At 42.2% G+C, this 17,500-nt stretch overlaps 1 protein-coding gene across 1 annotated transcript in view; it reads left to right on the top strand.

The window, feature by feature from the left end:
- Positions 1-17,500, top strand: part of LOC134453421 (adhesion G protein-coupled receptor L1-like) — a 120,331-nt gene that overhangs the window by 76,686 nt on the left and 26,145 nt on the right. The window contains exons 7-9 of the mRNA XM_063204249.1: positions 455-673; positions 1,467-1,575; positions 4,631-4,957. Coding sequence (XP_063060319.1) covers positions 455-673; positions 1,467-1,575; positions 4,631-4,957 — 655 coding nt within the window. The remainder of the gene's footprint in view (positions 1-454; positions 674-1,466; positions 1,576-4,630; positions 4,958-17,500) is intronic.

Below are 17,500 nucleotides of genomic sequence, written 5' to 3'. Positions count from 1 at the left end.
CAAACATGCATTCATACACAGACACACACACATGCGCACGCATACACGCACACATGCACGCACGCATGCACGCACACAGGGACGCTAGTTTTGGCAAGTGTTAGGACATGGAAATATGAGGAGTTTACAAATGATTGTTTGTTGGTTGCTCGGCTGTTTGCTTGTTTGCTGTCTGAAATAACCTGACAATTCAGAGGTCTGAACTGCACAAGTATTGTTCATGATTATTATGGCGACGATTAGTATTAATTCGATGATAATGATGATTATGGTGATAATAGTGGTTATTATTATTACAACTACCATAATAATACTACTACTAGTAATAATAATAAATATTTGTCCTTCCCTGTGAACCCGCTGCGCTTCGAGGGGACGAGACAGAGCATCTGTGAGATTTGTTGTTGTTTGTTGTTTTTATTTAATAATAATATAAATTGTATTGTCGTTCCAGGTTAACCCGTACACGCTGCGTTTCGAGGGGACGTGGCAGAGCACCTTCGAGAAACGGCTGGCTTCGGACGCGTTCGTGGCCTGCGGAATCCTCTACGCCGTGCGCTCCGTTTACCACGACGACGACAGCGAGGCCGGCGGTGACCTCATCCTGTACGCGTACGACACGCGCCGCAACCGGGCCGAGCCCGTGCGCATCCCCTTCCCAAACCCCTACCAGGTAAATACAATAGAATACAGTAGAATTTACAATATAACATATACCAGATCCCCTTCCCCAGCCCCTACCAGGTAAATACAATAGAATTTACACTGTACAGTACTGTAGAATTTACAATAGAACTTATACCAGATCCCGTTCCTAAACCCTTACCAGGTAAATACAATAGAATTTACACTATACAGTACTGTAGAATTTACAATAGAACTTATACCAGATCCCGTTCCTAAACCCTTACCAGGTAAATACAATAGAATTTACACTATACAGTACTGTAGAATTTACAATATAACCTATACCAGAGTCCCTTCCCAAACCCTTACCAGGTAAATACAATATAATTTACACTAAACAGTAGTGTAGAATTTACAATAGAATTTATACCAGATCCCCTTCCCAAACCCTTTCCAGGTGCAATAGAAGTTACACTATAAAGTAGTGTAGAATTTACAATAGAACTTAAACTATATCCCCTTCCCCAACCAGGTAAATACAATAGAATTCTCCCTATACATACAATAGAATTTACAATAGAACGTACACTAGATCCCTTTACCCAAAACCCTACCAGGTAAATAAGGAAGTATTTACACTATACATGCAAAATAATTTACGGCTTACACTAGATCTCTTTCCCCAAACCTCTACCAGGTAAATACGATAGATTTTAAACATAGTAGATTATATTATATACACTTAACGTTACTCTTTTCTCTGCTCTACTCTACTCTACTCTACTACACTCTACTCTCTACTCTGCTCTCCTCTACTTTACGCTACTCTCCTCCACCAGCACATCTCCTCTGTCAACTACAACCCGAGAGATAACCAGCTCTACGTCTGGAACAACTACAATGTGCTGAGATACCCGCTGGAGTTCGCACCCCCGCAACCCACCACCGGTGAGTGTTAGTGTGCGTGTGTGCGCGCGCGCGTGTGTGTGTGTGTGTGTGTGTGTGTGTGCGTGCATGCGTGCGTGCGTGCGTGCGTGCGTGTGCGTGTGCGTGTGCGTGTGCGTGTGCGTGTGCGTGTGCGTGCGCGTGCGCGTGTGCGTGCGTGTGCGTGTGTGTGTGTGTGTGTGTGTGTGTGTGTGTGTGTGTGTGTGTGTGTGTGTGTGTGACGATTGGGTGTGGTTGACATCCAGCTTTCCCGTCCTGTCTCTGCCTCTCTTTCTCTATCTACTACTCCACTATGGTCTTACTTTTTGGCGACGTCTATCACACTTGTCTCTCTTTACCTGTCTTTCTTTCTATCTTTCTTACTCATCTCTCTTTTTCAGTCTTTCTCTCTTATCATGTACCTTATCTCTTCCTTCCATTGTGTTACCCCACAACCCCACCCCTCTCTCTCTCTCTCTCTCTACTCTCTCTCTCTCTCTCTCTCTCTCTCTCTCTCTCTCTCTCTCTCTCTCTCTCTCTCTTTTTTTTTTTTTGCCTGTCTGTCTGTATGTCTGTATGTCTGTTCTGTCTGTCTGTCTGTCTGTCTGTCTGTCTGTCTGTCTGTCTGTCTGTCTGTCTGTGTGTCTCTCTCTCTCTCTCTCTCTCTCTCTCTCTCTCTCTCTCTCTCTCTCTCTCTCTCTCTCTCTCTCTCCCCATCTCCATGGCTCTGTGTTTCAATGCTGATGCAATAATAATATTGTGAAGTTAGTTAGTGGTGAATGGAGCTTGGTGACTCTGAAGAGTTCTGGGGGAGAATGAGCAAATTACTTCCGTAGGCAGAATGAAATTAGGCTTCTTTGTGGACTGCGAATGTGCAGAGTCTGCAGAAACTGAAAAAGCTTTTTTTTTTAGTTTTGAACAAAGTTTTTTTTTAATCATTGGAAAGACTGGAGATGACACACACATTCACACACACACACACACACACACACACACACACACACACACACACACACACACACACACACACACACACACACACACACACACACACACACACGCAGACACACACACACAGACACACACACACACACACCAATATACCCACTCGATCCCACTCGAACTTGCACTCTCCTCCTCATCCTGCTCACTCCGAGTTGAATATTGAGAATAGCCTGATATCTGAAACTTTTCCTACTTAGCTCATTGGAAGAATTATTATTGCCAAGGCCTGGGAAATGTAAAAATGCAGATGAGACAATTCAGAAGACACTAATTGCCACCTCTGGTTGTCAATAGGCACATTACCTCTTAATCATTATTTATTAAATATTACTGGGAAGCTATTACATTACACTCATCAGGCTCCTTCATTCAAAGTAATCATTACTGCCATGCAATGGTTACAGTTATAGGATGGGAAATTATGGAGCTAGGTGTCTTGCTCAAGGGTACGTTAGCAATAGATGAGGTTGTATGAGACCACCCACATTTATTTTTTATAGAGATGCACCGGATCCTGATTTTTTTTAGGATCCTGCCGAACACCAGATCCACTGCTTAAGATCCTGCCGGATCCGGATCCGGAACCGGATACCGAATCCTACAAAAGGGTTGAAACACATAGCCTACTCGCACACGTGGGCNCTTTTATCACGTTGGCTCAAACTATTTTGACTGAAAAGCCTCGGCTACCGGATCCTGGATCCTGGAACCTAGACCGGACCCGGATCCTGTGAAAAACCCTATTATCCTGCCGGATCCGGAACCGGTGCATCTCTAGTTTTTTAGGCAGTTTTCGGGGGAATTTTTGCCTTTATAAAATGTTTTTTCCCCAATTGGTTTGTTCAGAAATGGAATCTTCTGGTTTTGTGTTCCAGCATCAGATACATGTTCCCGATTAGAACAAAAACATCACGTTCCAGGAATGGTTCATTATGTTCCCTGTCAAATGTTTAACAAATGCATGTCAATTATGTCTCATCTAATGCTATTGCAACATTCATTAAATAAGACAAGACTAATTAAAAACATTATATCAATCATTATTTCAAATGTAATTGCTCATTGTTGACCGAAGGATTTTCAACACAAACATCAACAATATTGTTAAGTCACGTGGACGTGCCACTCAGTGGGCAACCACAACAACAAAATACCACATCTTTGAGGAGCGAAATAAAAAAACTGTAGGGCCTACTAGCTGGTCACCGTTACTTCTAAAAACTGTTGCTGCTCCGTAACATAAAACATAGCTCATTTGAGTCCTTTTCATGAACCTGGGGTAAATACTGCCAGGATTTATATAACTGTACATTACATTACACTTACCTGATAAAAATCCAAAGCAACTTAGGGTTTTGGTATTGGTCTCCTTAATCACTGGGCTAGCTGGGTACTTCAGTACGGCCACAGCAATTTACTCTGAAATATTTACACTCCATTTTTTATTTTACTGTGACACCACCCCCATTTCTGCTGGCATAAAATTTGGACATTCTACCTTCCAATCCCAAGACGGTTCCCCCAACCCATTAGACCACACACACAGACACATCATTTATTTATTATCTACCCTCTCCTTCATACTTTATTTATTATTTAGTCTTGTTCTTCATATGATTTAATGGGGGCTGTCGGTTAGTGACCTGCTCTAGGCATCTTTCCACACCCTACTATCTTCCTAAAAGGAACCAGTTTCTTTTCGTCTCAGAGTAGAAAATGTGTCAAAATGTTTATCATAATACTGTGCTTAAACATACAGATGCTCCTCTTTCTTTCTCTCTTATCTCTCATGCCCTCTGTTTCATGTTCTCTCTCTCTCTCTCTCTCTCTCTCTCTCTCTCTCTCTCTCTCTCTCTCTCTCTCTCTTTCTCTTTGTCCTCTCTGTCTCCTCTCTTTGTCCTCTCTGCGTCTTCCTCTTTCCTTCTCTACTCCTCTACCCTCAAGCTGGCATTCACTTCAAATTACTAATGATCTCTCTCTCTCTCTCTCTCTCTCTCTCTCTCTCTCTCTCTCTCTCTCTCTCTCTCTCTCTCTCTCTCTCTATGTACATCTCTCTCTCTCTCTCTCTCCACAGAGCCCCCTGCCCAGTTCTCCACCACCACCACCCCTCTCTCGGCCCTCTACTCCACCACGCTCTCGCTGGCCTTCAGCCCCACCCCTCCCCGCTCTGGCCCCGCCTCCTCGGCCACCCTGCACCCGGTGGGCGCCATAAACCGCGCCCCCTCGGCCGTGCGGCCAATCACGGCCACCGTGCCCCTGCTCACCCAGCGCCCGCCCCTGCTGCTGCGGCCCCAGGGTCCGCGCGTCCCCCAGTGCGATGGCCGGGTCACGAGGGGCGTGCAGTGGCCTCCGACGCACAGAGGGGAGACCGTGGAGAGACCCTGCCCCAAAGGATCCCTGGGTGAGTTGTTGTTGTTGTTGAGAGAGAGAGAGAGAGAGAGAGAGAGAGAGAGAGAGAGAGAGAGAGAGAGAGAGTGTGTGTGTGTGTGTGTGTGTGTGTGTGCGTGTGTGCGTGTGTGTGCGTGTGTGCGTGTGTGCGCGCGTGTGTGTGTGTGTGTGTGTGTGTGTGTGTGTGTGTGTGTGTGTGTGTGTGTGTGTGTGTGTGTGTGTGTGTGTGTGTGAGACACGAGGGGTGCAGTGGTCATCCACGCACGCAAAGAGAAGAGACAGTAAAGAGACCATGTCCCGAAGGGTGTGTGTTTGTGTGTGTGTGTGTGTGTGTGTGTGTTTGTCTCTGTGTGTGTGTGTGTGTGTGTGTGTGTGTGTGTGTGTGTGTGTGTGTGTGTGTGTGTGTGTGTGTGTGTGTGTGTGTGTGTGTGTGTGTGTGTGTGTGTGTGTGTGTGTGTGCGTGTAGTGACTTGTGTCGTCCAGTGGCCACCCACGCAAAGACGAGAGTCCCTGCCCTGAAGGTGTGTGTGTGTTTGGGTGCGTGTGCGTGTGCATGTTTGTGTGCGTACGTTTGGTGTACGCACTTGGCACATGTGTGTGTTTCTGCTTAAGTGTTTGTCTGTGTGTGTGTGTGTGTATGTGTGTTAGTGTTAGGTTCAAACCCTTAACATTTGTAAATATGAAAGACCTGAAATGAAAGACACAGAGAATCAGTAATTAAGTTTCAAGCCAGCTTGGAGAGCGAGTGGGAAGAACCGTCAATGACCATTTTCCCCAGTCGTTCTGACACTGAAATATCTCCAAGCCTTATTTATTGAAGGATTGTCCCTGATTACAATTATCTCTATCCGCTAAGGGGAAAAGGGGGCGTACCCGGATAGAGATTAATTCATTCACACACACACACACACACACACAAACACACGAACACACAGGCCTTGGCCTGCCATGTGGAGATGCAACTCTGTTGTGTTTGGGCATTCCATTGTTCTGGTACAGATAAAGTCCTCGCACAGTCCAGTAATCTTCTGCTTAGCCTTGAACAGGAATTCTTGAATGCGAAAGGGCACATTTGTGCCAAGGCAACATGTTTGCTCTCATAAAGAATAAAATACAGTTCCAACATTTCCCCCTGTTTATTCTATATAGAGGCAAACATTAACATCATCCAGTGATCACTTCAAATGATTTTTTCTTTAAATAGGTACACTTAGAGGCCCCGAGCATAATCCCCTGGGTCAGGGAACAGATCAGGGACCTGGATGGAATCGTCAGATTGGTGTGGAGGCTCATGGTCTCCACCAACAACATCATCATAGTGTCATCGACATCACTATCCTGTCTAGTTAGAAGAGCATATAGGTTTGACATTTTTTCTTCCATTTGTGCAATGGCAGTGGGTACTAAATCTGGTGCACAACACTCTAATACAAAGAATACAACAACATCCACATAACGTGAGGATCGCCGCAAATATTGCAATAGACATGATTATGGACGCTGCCAACTGTCTGTATTTGCCAACATGTCAGAGAAACCATCCCACACTGAAGTGTCGACCCTGGAGTGGTCTTTCATTTTCTTTTTGGTTGAGGGATCCCAGTCCCTCTATCGCCCTGGTGAGACTTCCGTCAGCTGTCGTATTGTTCGGTATGAAGGAACAACATTGATAACCAAAAATAGAGCACACACTCCTATCGGCCAAAAGCATATCAACCGCAATACGAGATTGGAATGCGATTAGGCAGGTTGCCTTCAGTTGTTCATGGATGGCCCTGAACTCAAATTCAGTTTTGTTGCCCAGCGCCTGCACATTTATAGTGGATGTTGTTCATTCTGTCCACATTTTTGTTTATAGTACACCACCAACATACAAATGATTCAAACCCTGATGCAATTTGATTCCACATTGTAGCTCTCTTATGTTTGTTTTAGGTTAGGTTAAGGGGTGAAGTTTCAGAACAAGGTTTCATTTAACATGTGCCCTATACACATATTTGTTTGATGCACTGATTAATCCTAAAATATCTCTCCTGTTTGAGACATGTGCCATCCACATGACTCAATAAGACTTAAGTAATTTCCGAAACAGACTTTGAGCACAGTAAATGATGAGAAGTAAACATCTTCCAACACCCTCCAGTTCATAGGTGCATGAGTGATTCTACGATTCCCCTAAGCTTTTGGCAAAAGCAAAAAGTCAATTATCAGTATTTTTTCCCAACTAAATGACCTAGATGTTTACATAGTGCCAAACAAACAAATTGCCAAGCTTAATCTTAATAGTTAGTGGAATTGGCAAATAAAATCCACGGACTTAAAAGTGTAGCCGAATCAGAGAATCACTCGCATACATCAAGGCAGGCTTTTTCAAACATTTGCTTAAAGAAATACACAGACATTAGTGTGGAGGAGGTGCACAGCTGTGACAGATTAGAGAGCATTATAATAGAAAAGAAACAAAAATGTTTTGTTAGTTTAGACAAAACAAAAACCCAAAGCCGCCCAACCATTCTCTCATAATCTATAATCAAAATAAAATAGATAGCTCTACTTTCCCGGGGAACAACAATTTATCAAGAGCAAAATTATGAAAAAGAAAATTACTCTGGTCAGTATCTGACTATTGTGGCTCACGTTTACCTTACAGTTCCTTACAGAATAGGCGATAAACGCAAACTGACAAAATGTGGTGTTGACCACATAGTTACTTAAACATATTGGCATGCAGTCCTCACTGTCCTTTTGTCATGAGGTCATGGTGATATAGGGGCCTAGCCCAACTCCTGCCAATAATGTCAGTACATTCAAAAATGTATTTTGTAAAAATAAAAAAATAAAAAAATAAAAATTGGAGTATGAGTAATATTTGAGAATCCAATAATATCCCTCCTGTTGATACATGGCTTAGCCCATGGCTCCATCAATTTAAAATGAATGACATTTATTACTACTCTCCACTTTCTCACACCATTCCAAAGTTTCAATGTCATCACCCAGACATACAGATCACTAGATAAACCAATCAAAATGTAAGAGATAAAAAGAAAGAAAACACAACTGCCATTGTAAAATACGCAACTTTAAAAGAAAAAATGAAACAAACAACCGGACAGACCCTTTATCTAAGGTACAAAGGTCAGACCTTGTCTAACTTTAGGTCAAACTTTTCATGGTTTGAAAGAAAGAGAGAGAGAAAAAAATAAATAACAGTTGTCATTTTATCAAGTGTTATAACTAAAATTATTACCCAATTGAAACAAAACAAACTCTGGAAAAATCTTGTGAAACTCATCAAATTAAAAACAAAATTCACTTAACCTAGCGATCATTGGTATTGTCTAGGTTCCTTCCATTCACATCAGCTGTGTTTCAGCTCGTTTCCATAATTAGGCCTGTTCCTCAAAGAACAAAAAAATATATATATAGGGAAAACAACTTTCTTTCATGTACACTCAAGCCAGATCAATTTGAAATCAAATCAGAGCAAAAAATGATTGACTTCATGTATCGGCTACATAAAACATTTGTAACGGAACTAAAACCTTATTGGCAATCAGTTTTCACTTTGATTGCAAGTTGACGACTGAAATGAAAAGACAGAGTTAGACAACTGTCTCTTTGTTTATAAATCAAACAAATGAAAATATAAGGATCCCAACGTCATCAAATTCAAACTTTTAAAAGCAAATAGAGAACATTGACATGTCTCATCACACACCATGTGAAGCAATGTTCACACTTACAGTATTAAACTAATGACAATGATAGATATTTAACATAACTTTAAGCTTTGGTATTGTTTATCTAGGTCGGTGTTCAGTTTTTTTTTTTTTTTTTTAGTTCTTATTGTCTTTTCAGTGACAAACAGGTGGTTTAGCATACACTGTTGGAGGTTTCAATATTAAGTGTCTTTCTGTCTCTGCCACAGAAATTTGCATGTTGATAGCTGGGCCTGCTGTGTCTGATAAGGGGTGCCTGCAGAAGACCTTGGGCTACTTAGAGAGAGCCTCTGAGCCTTTTAATATCTATCCGAGCTAATGTAAACATCTACACATAGGACACTGTTATCTTTGCTGGGGCGACCTTGTCAAGCGCCTCTGTGTATTCAGAGTCTAGTTTTTGCTAGTTTATCAGAGTCAACATTGTGCTCCAGTCATTAAAATAAAGTTCCAGATCATAATTGCATTGGAAATGACTAGTTGAGTACTACTACCCAACTTTTAGGGTTTTTTTTTTTAAAACCAAACCCATGATCCATTGATCAATAACTCATCAAAATAGAACATAATAAGGCAAGAAATTCGATGAAATAAAACGAAGAAATAAGTCATAGTTAAAAGTCAATCAAAACAAAATGACAACCTAAATTTCTAGAAACGTTCAGCACATGTGACCTAACTCCCAGACCAGGTTCAAATTAGGTTTACTCACAGCACCTTTGGGCCATCAAATAGCGCCTGCGTTATTTCAAGATCTCAAACCCATTGTTCTTTAAAAAATAATAATAATAAGAACAAGGAGAAAGCTTCATCTATTCTTTAGAAGAAACAAAGACATTTTGGTACTGTAAATCATGAAAGCAAACTCTTTTGCAACTACACTACACTACCATGACAGTGCACGGGGCCTTTAGTAATACATTATGACTTGGTCATTGCCATTCTGGTAACAGCTAATTTATAATGCCGTGTCTTAAAGGCTTAAACATTAACATGTTAACTTTCAATTGAAAATAGTAAAGAAACAACATAACTCCACAACCCCGTTTTCTCCTAATCAAAAATAAATGGGTAAGAATGTATGGAAAAACAAAATCATGACAAAATCCTACACCTCAAAGTTGAATTGTAGAATAAAATAAAAGGCTTATTCTTATTTTAAAAATGTTGTTTCAACATGTGCACTCCCAAGCTCCAGCTAACTCTGAACACAATAGAGTACCTCCACTAAACACTCAAAAAAAATTCTTCCACTCTCAGACATATTTAGGCACTCACTCCACAGATACACACGTACACTCCACAGACACATATACAATCTTTCTCACACACACAGTGGGGTGTCCCACTAGGACAATTCATACAACAAATAGGGCCCACACAGACAGACAAACAGATATCCATATTACTTGCCTTGTATGACACAGTGTTATACAAATACAATTATTATTATTATTATTATTACTATTATTATTATTATTATTATATGGTAGGCTATCTGAGACATTAACTGCTCAGTGAGTAATCCAAATGGCTGTCATTTGCTTTTTCACACTAGTTTTGCTATTTTTGCTATTTCCTGCATTGCAGTGCGGCTAGCACCAGAGTCACAGAGGAAACGTACGGGGGTCCCTTGGACCAGAAGGGTAATTTCAGGTCTAATTTTTTCTTGGTAAAACAATCCCTCTAAGTTTAGAACGACGTCTACCTCTTCCACATCCCCGTCCGTTTCCTCATTATCATCAAACCAGTCATCGGCCGAGGGGCCATGCCCGTACGGTCGATACTGGTGCTCTCGGTCTAGTCAGGAATTTTGGTGTTGGCCGTGATAGTTTTGGTGTTCATTGTAGTGTTCCTGTTGGCCCTGCTGGCCAGGCCATAAATGTTAGGTTTGTTGTAGACAACTTTCCATTAAACCCATAGTTTTTTACCCAGTAACACAGCGGTGCTACTGCACTAGGATTTTCTCTATGCACGATTTTCCAGTCCTTGCATTGCATTTCAGCAAGGAACTTTTCACTTCTTTTGCTGTTACTGCCCCCCATTTTGTCTCTATGAATTTAGTCCAACGTCACAACACCTACAGTGCCTCTATTGTTGGATACACTTTTCAACAAGATAGCGATCAACGATCGTTTGTGGTAAGATTCACTTCAACCTCACAGGTGGAATCTTCTTGCATACAGGCTTCCACAAAGACTCGCTATTTGGACCTTGTTGTATTGGTATGAAACGTATTACCGAGTGGTAATACGAATCCTTTCACGCACACTTTCTCTCAACGCAGAGAACACAGAATTTAAACTAGTTTCTCGTACTAGTTTCTCGTACTCGTACTACGTACTTTACTTTACGTAGTCTTCAGAATTTAACTTGTTCAACGACACAGAGGAGTCTGGCCTCCCTTTTTACCTGATAGAGTCTAGAATTGTCAGGGTTTTGTCTTCTCTTATTTTACCGTCTTTTCATTCAATCCTTTTTAAATAAAAATAAAAATGTAGGCCTACACTGTAACAAATAGCTGTTTATTTACGGCAATTCTGCAACAGCATTCTACTGTTTTTCGAAAAAACAGACAACTACTGTGAAAATATTACTTTGAGTCACATATTGAGCATAAACAGTAAGTACTGCACAATAGCAGTATTCGCCGTTGTGGAAAAAAATAGAGATGCACCGGATCCTGATTTTTAGGATCCTGTAGGATACCGGATCCACTGCTTAAGATCCTGCCTGATCCGGAACCGGATATCGGATCCCACAAAAGGGTTGAAACATATAGTCTACTCGCACACGTGGGCCCTTTTTATTACGTTGGCGCAAACTATTTTTTAGACTCATTGGCTTATTGCCACACTGCCTGCAATAGCCGCTTCCAAAGGGATTTCACTCCATGCAGTGATTGGGGTTGTGAAAGACTGAAAAGCCTAGGCTAGACATGCACCAGACCCTGATTTTTAGGTAACATGCCGGATACCGGATCCACTGCTTAAGATCCTGCCGGACCCGGATCCTGTGAAAAAGTCTATTATCCTGATGGATCCGGAACCGGAACCGGATCCGGTGCATCTCTAGAAAATAACAAGTTATTTTAGGCAGCACCATTGAAACCCATTCATCCTCCACTTGTCCGTGATCACCATCAAACTTCAATACCACCTGAAGCAACTGAAGTCATTCTGACTGGTTAAAGATTATCTGATACTATCAAGCATGATGAAACAATTTCTAAGGAAACTACAATACTTAAAAAGTGCTTGATGCAGCAAAGTGTGAGTAGCACATGCATTTTGATAGTGATGAAAGTGTGAATGGCTGAAACATTTTAAGAACTTGTAACACTCTTGCAACAAGCAGCCCCATCTAAACCAATCTGCTAATCAGTGCCTGGCCTCACTTGAGTAGGGCTGTTATGCCATTATTCAATTACGGGCGTCACCTGCCAAGGGCCTGATGACTCTGGTCACATGGTACTCTTGCACCTGTATATAAATCTGGACTATCAACACTTCAGTTGCTTGCCTGCCTGCTGGCTGGCCTGCATGGCACAGCATAGCACTTGTTTGCCTACAAGCTTGCCTACAAGCTTGCTTACATGCTTGCACACTTTCCTCTTTGTGAAAGCTTGCTGTATGTGGCATCATTTGTGGCATTGTTGCATATAATGTGCCTGCTGCAAATTAGGCATTGCTTTGAGAGCTAGCTTGTAGTGCTACTTGTTTGCTGTGCTACTTGGTGCAAAATATTTTTTTAAAGACTGACCAATGCTATATTCATCATTGGCTCATCAAGAGATACAGTAAAAAGCCACCTCGCACACTATCATTGTAACATAGCACTGCATACTCTGAAATTTTATTCATGCCCACACTTTCAAAGGACCACCGCAAACCATTTTCTCAATACAGCATTGCGCCATAGTATCATGCTCAAGGCACTCCAGTCATGGTGAACGATGGGAGGGTGGGGTGGTAACATGGCCAGGGTACCACAGTTATGGAGAATGATGGGTGGGGTGGGAAGTTGCCATGGCCATATTCATGAATACAACTATGACCCAGTATTTGCCTGTCATCACACAGTACAATTCAACTTTTTAACTGAAATGTACTGTTATTTTACTGTTATTTACTGCAGAAATATTGTAGAGCACTTTTAGTTTAACAATACTAATACTGTGAACGTTCTGTAGAGTACTGTTATTTAACAGTTCAATTGCTGCTGAAAAAATGTTATATACTGTGATACATTAAACAGCAATGAGCTGTATTTGATTTTTTGGTGTGAAATAACAGTAGAATTACAGGTAAATATAATTGCCAGTAACTGCCGTTATTTTGCAGGGAAATTTTCTTAGAGTGTACTCACGATTCTCTGGTCTTTTCAAGATTCCCGTCAACCGTCGGATCCCAGCCTGCGAGGGAGAGACCAGTCCCGGAAACGGGTCTTAGTGCTGTGGCCACAGACTTTCCTGGTTCCCTCCTCGCGTGCTGGAATCGTCGGGTATCTTGGGATCCGGTTCTGAAGGACCAAGTAAATGTTAGGTTCAAACCCTTAACATTTGTAAATATGAAAGACCTGAAATGAAAGACACAGAGAATCAGTAATTAAGTTTCAAGCCAGCTTGGAGAGCGAGTGGGAAGAACCGTCAATGACCATTTTCCCCAGTCGTTCTGACACTGAAATATCTCCAAGCCTTATTTATTGAAGGATTGTCCCTGATTACAATTATCTCTATCCGCTAAGGGGAAAAGGGGGCGTACCCGGATAGAGATTAATTCATTCACACACACACACACACACACACACAAACACACGAACACACAGGCCTTGGCCTGCCATGTGGAGATGCAACTCTGTTGTGTTTGGGCATTCCATTGTTCTGGTACAGATAAAGTCCTCGCACAGTCCAGTAATCTTCTGCTTAGCCTTGAACAGGAATTCTTGAATGCGAAAGGGCACATTTGTGCCAAGGCAACATGTTTGCTCTCATAAAGAATAAAATACAGTTCCAACAGTGTGTGTGTGTGTGTGTGTGTGTGTGTGTGTGTGTGTGTGTGTGTGTGTGTGTGTGTGTGTGTGTGTGTGTGTGTGTGTGTGTGTGTGTGTGTGTGTGTGTTTGTGTTTTTGTGTGCGTGCGTGTGTGTGTGTGTGTCTGTGTCTGTGTGTATGTGTGGTGTGGTGTGTGTGTGTGGCCACGCATGCATCTGTCTTTGTGTGTGTGAGTGTGAACTGTATCTGTTCATTTATGAAGTGCATTAGTACCGTAAAAGCATCTATATGTAATGTACTGGCATGCAGTCTGAGCATTCAGTATTTCTGTATAGGGCTGCACTGGGAACAAAACAAGACGTGGGCATTTTTGTACGGCCCTCTCCATGAAGTGTGCCAGTCTATATACAGAATATACTTAGAGCACCAACAGTTAAGGACTGACAACACCGAGAAATGCCCTGTATGCCACATTACCAGTCCAGGCCCTGTTCCAGTATGCTATGAGATGGAGTATTAGCAGGGGCGGATTATGGCTCTACCGGGCCCTGGGCCAGTCAACAACAAAGGGCCCCCTCCATGAGTGTTGCTAGTCTAGATTCAAGAGATGTCAGGCCAGGTGTTTGAGATACGATGTGTTGTTGGGGATTCAGGGGGTATGTCTCCCTAGAACGTTTGACAATCTATTTGTTACAGTTTTTCTCAATTGGTTTTTTTTTTACAGTTCGTGGCGGGGGTTTAGAGGTTTTGTACATTTCTTCGAATCTTACTCGCATTTTGCAAAACATTCCACGTTCATTTCCCAAAAAAGATTTTTGCACAAGTGGCAAAACACAACATGGATTGACCTGCAAAACCCAAGTCTCCTTGCCTGCAAAACCCTTGGCCAATCTCTCAAAACCAGGTTTTTTGTGTTCTGTGAAACGTGTCAGAGCCATCAAAGATTGCTAGTTGTTCACTGTGTTAAATGGTTTTGGGGAGTGAGATCTTTCCTGGATTATCATCAACAAAAGCATTTTGGCAGAACATCGACTAAAATCTAATTGATAATGTACAAACAACACATGAGAATTGTTACACAACCATTTGCATGGTTGAGGTTGGAAAGCATGTTGCGTAAATGCTGAAAACTACGAGAAACGTATTTTACCATGTGCACAGGTAACAACAGGAAGTCACAATTGAACAAGAAGTTTTGTGAGAAATGTACAAAACCAATTGAGAAAAAAACTGTAATAGTGTGATTGTAACACAATATGAAAAAGGAAATATAGAGGATTTGCCTTTGGGGCCCCCATAACTCCTGGGCCGGTAGCCCCGTACAGTAACCCATCCTTGGGAGTTGCTAGTGTAGATTCAGGAGTCTTCAGGGCAGATGTGAGAGACTCTACAATATGTTGTTGGGGATTCTGGGGATATGTCTCCGGAGAACATTTGAAAATAGACTTGTTAAAGGTGTGGCTTTAACACAATATGAAGGGCCCCCATGACTCTTGGGCCCCTGGGCCTTGGCCTGGTAGGCCCGACCAGTAATCCATCCTTGAATATTAGCTCAGCTGTGGCGTGCAGACCAAAATGTGTGGAAATATATGAAAAGATATGGAGATGTATTGGACAGATGCACTGCTGTTCGTGCCTCATACATATTCTAGTGCCATTTTCAATTGGTGACAGTCAGTGTGTGTGTGTGTGTGTGTGTGCGCCCGCGCGCGCTTGTGTGTGCGTGTGCGTGTGCGTGTGTGTGTGTGCGTGTGTGTGTATGTGTGCGTGTGTGTGTGTATGTTTGTATGTATGCGTGTGTTTATGAGTATGTGTGTGTATGTGAATGTGAATGTGTATCTGTGCGTGTGTCTGTGTTCATTATTGGTGGTTGTGTGTAGGCGGATTTGTCTGCTTTTGCATGCATGTGTGTGTGTGCGTGCGAGTGTGTGTGTGTGTGTGTGTGTGTGTGTGTGTGTGTGTGTGTGTGTGTGTGTGTGCATGCGAATGTGTGTGTGTGTGTGTGTGTGTGTGTGTGTGTGTGTGTGTGTGTGTGTGTGTGTGTGTGTGTGTGTGCTGAGCCATTTGCCTAGTGTCAAACAGCAGTCTTGTGTCCTCCAAGTGAACTCACCAGAGGGAAGATAGAGAGAGATAGAAAAAGAGAGAGAGATAGAGAGACAGAGGGAGAGAGAGAGAAAGAGCAGTGATGTGTTAGAGAGAGAAATAGAGAGGGATTGGGTGCAGACAGACAGGGGGAAAGAGTCAAAAAGTGAAATAGAGAGAGAGGGGGGAGAGAGAGAGAGCACTTACACCACTCACTCACACACACACACACATGCATTCTTTATGCCCATCTACTGTATAGATGCCCGTCTGTCTATTCTTCTGTCTGTCCATCTTGATGTGTGTATGTATGTCTTTCTCTGTCTCTGTCTGTCTGTCTTCATCTGCCGTTCTGTCTCTCAAAGTCTTTGTGTCTGTCTGTCCATCTGTCTGTTTTATATCTGTCAGTCTGTCTGTCTCTCCAGGGCTGTGTTTGCTTGTCTGTCCGTCCATGTCTATATCCATCTGTCTGTCTGTCTGTCTCTGCCTGTCTGTCTGTCGACTTCTGACTTTCTGTCTCTCCGGGTCTCTCAGTTTCTGTCTGTCTGTCTGTCTGTCTATCTCTGCCTGTCTGTCTGTCTGTCTAATTTTAATATTTAAGTGTTGTAGTTTGGTCATATCTAATTAAATATCCTCTAATTTGCATAGGCTATACCAGGGTTTCCCAAACTGGGGTGCGTGCACCCCTGGGGGTGCGCGGCCTGCTTTAAGGGGGTGCGCCAGTTGAATAGAGCAATGGCGGATATGGTAGACCTAGTTTTCATCCAGTATTAATGAACATTAAGTAGTTTTTAATTGTATGGTGCATTGTATGCTGGAAGGGTCCATCTGAAGTGTAGTTTAATTCCAAGGCTATTGGAAAAGAGGATTCCCCAAGAACGACTGTGCTTAATATGCAGTGAATGAGCAGTGAATCCATACTTGCGCGGCCATCAGCACACCAAAATATTCGCTCAGGGGGTGCGCAAACCACATTGAAATGTACAAGGGGGTGCGCAGGGGAAAAAGTTTGGGAACCCCTGGGCTATACCAAACACTGTGGAGTAAGTCCATGGATGTTATAGCATCAGAAGTTCATTTTTACCTCTCTAAACATTTAATACTGACCCTAACATGCCCAAAAGAACACATGAAAGGGCCATTAATATTAAGAATGATTAGGCTGAAATTGATTATATGCCTATTAGAACAACTACTACAATACCCCAGCCATAGGCCTACAGTCCAGTATAGGCCTACTTATTTGTGACAGCAAGGTGCTAGAGTATAAAGTACTTAACACTTAATTGTTGTTATAATTATGGTTTTGGCAGACCTCTTGTTATTAGTATTATTGTTGTTGTTGTTATGTAGTATTTGGTTATGTTAAAGTTGGCTTAGGCCTATGTATGGACAAAGAGACTTCTTGCGATTCTAAGCTACCTTTAAAGATAGGAACATCTTAAAATACTTGTAATGGTCTCTATTTGCTAGATGCCAATGATTTGCAATAGCCTACTTGATACAACTCAATTGGAACACTTGTCTGTCTGATCATGAAAAAGCCTTTTGTGCCTGTGCACATCACTGGGCCAATATTTAGCCAAAGTTTTTTTTTTTTTTTTTTTTAACTTTGTTACTGTTGTTTGTTACAACCTCGCTTTGGGCTTTTCATAACCACTGTAGCCTACTGACTTGACTTTAGGGAAAGGATAAGTTACATGTTGCAAGGATGTTGCATGCAGCCTCACTTTGCAACATGTGGTGACCAAGGCAATCCT

Source organism: Engraulis encrasicolus, chromosome 1 (genome assembly GCF_034702125.1).
Source record: "Engraulis encrasicolus isolate BLACKSEA-1 chromosome 1, IST_EnEncr_1.0, whole genome shotgun sequence".
NCBI lineage: Eukaryota > Metazoa > Chordata > Actinopteri > Clupeiformes > Engraulidae > Engraulis > Engraulis encrasicolus.
The sequence above is the reverse complement of the archived record's forward strand: the minus strand, read 5'-3'. Positions and strand labels throughout refer to the sequence as shown.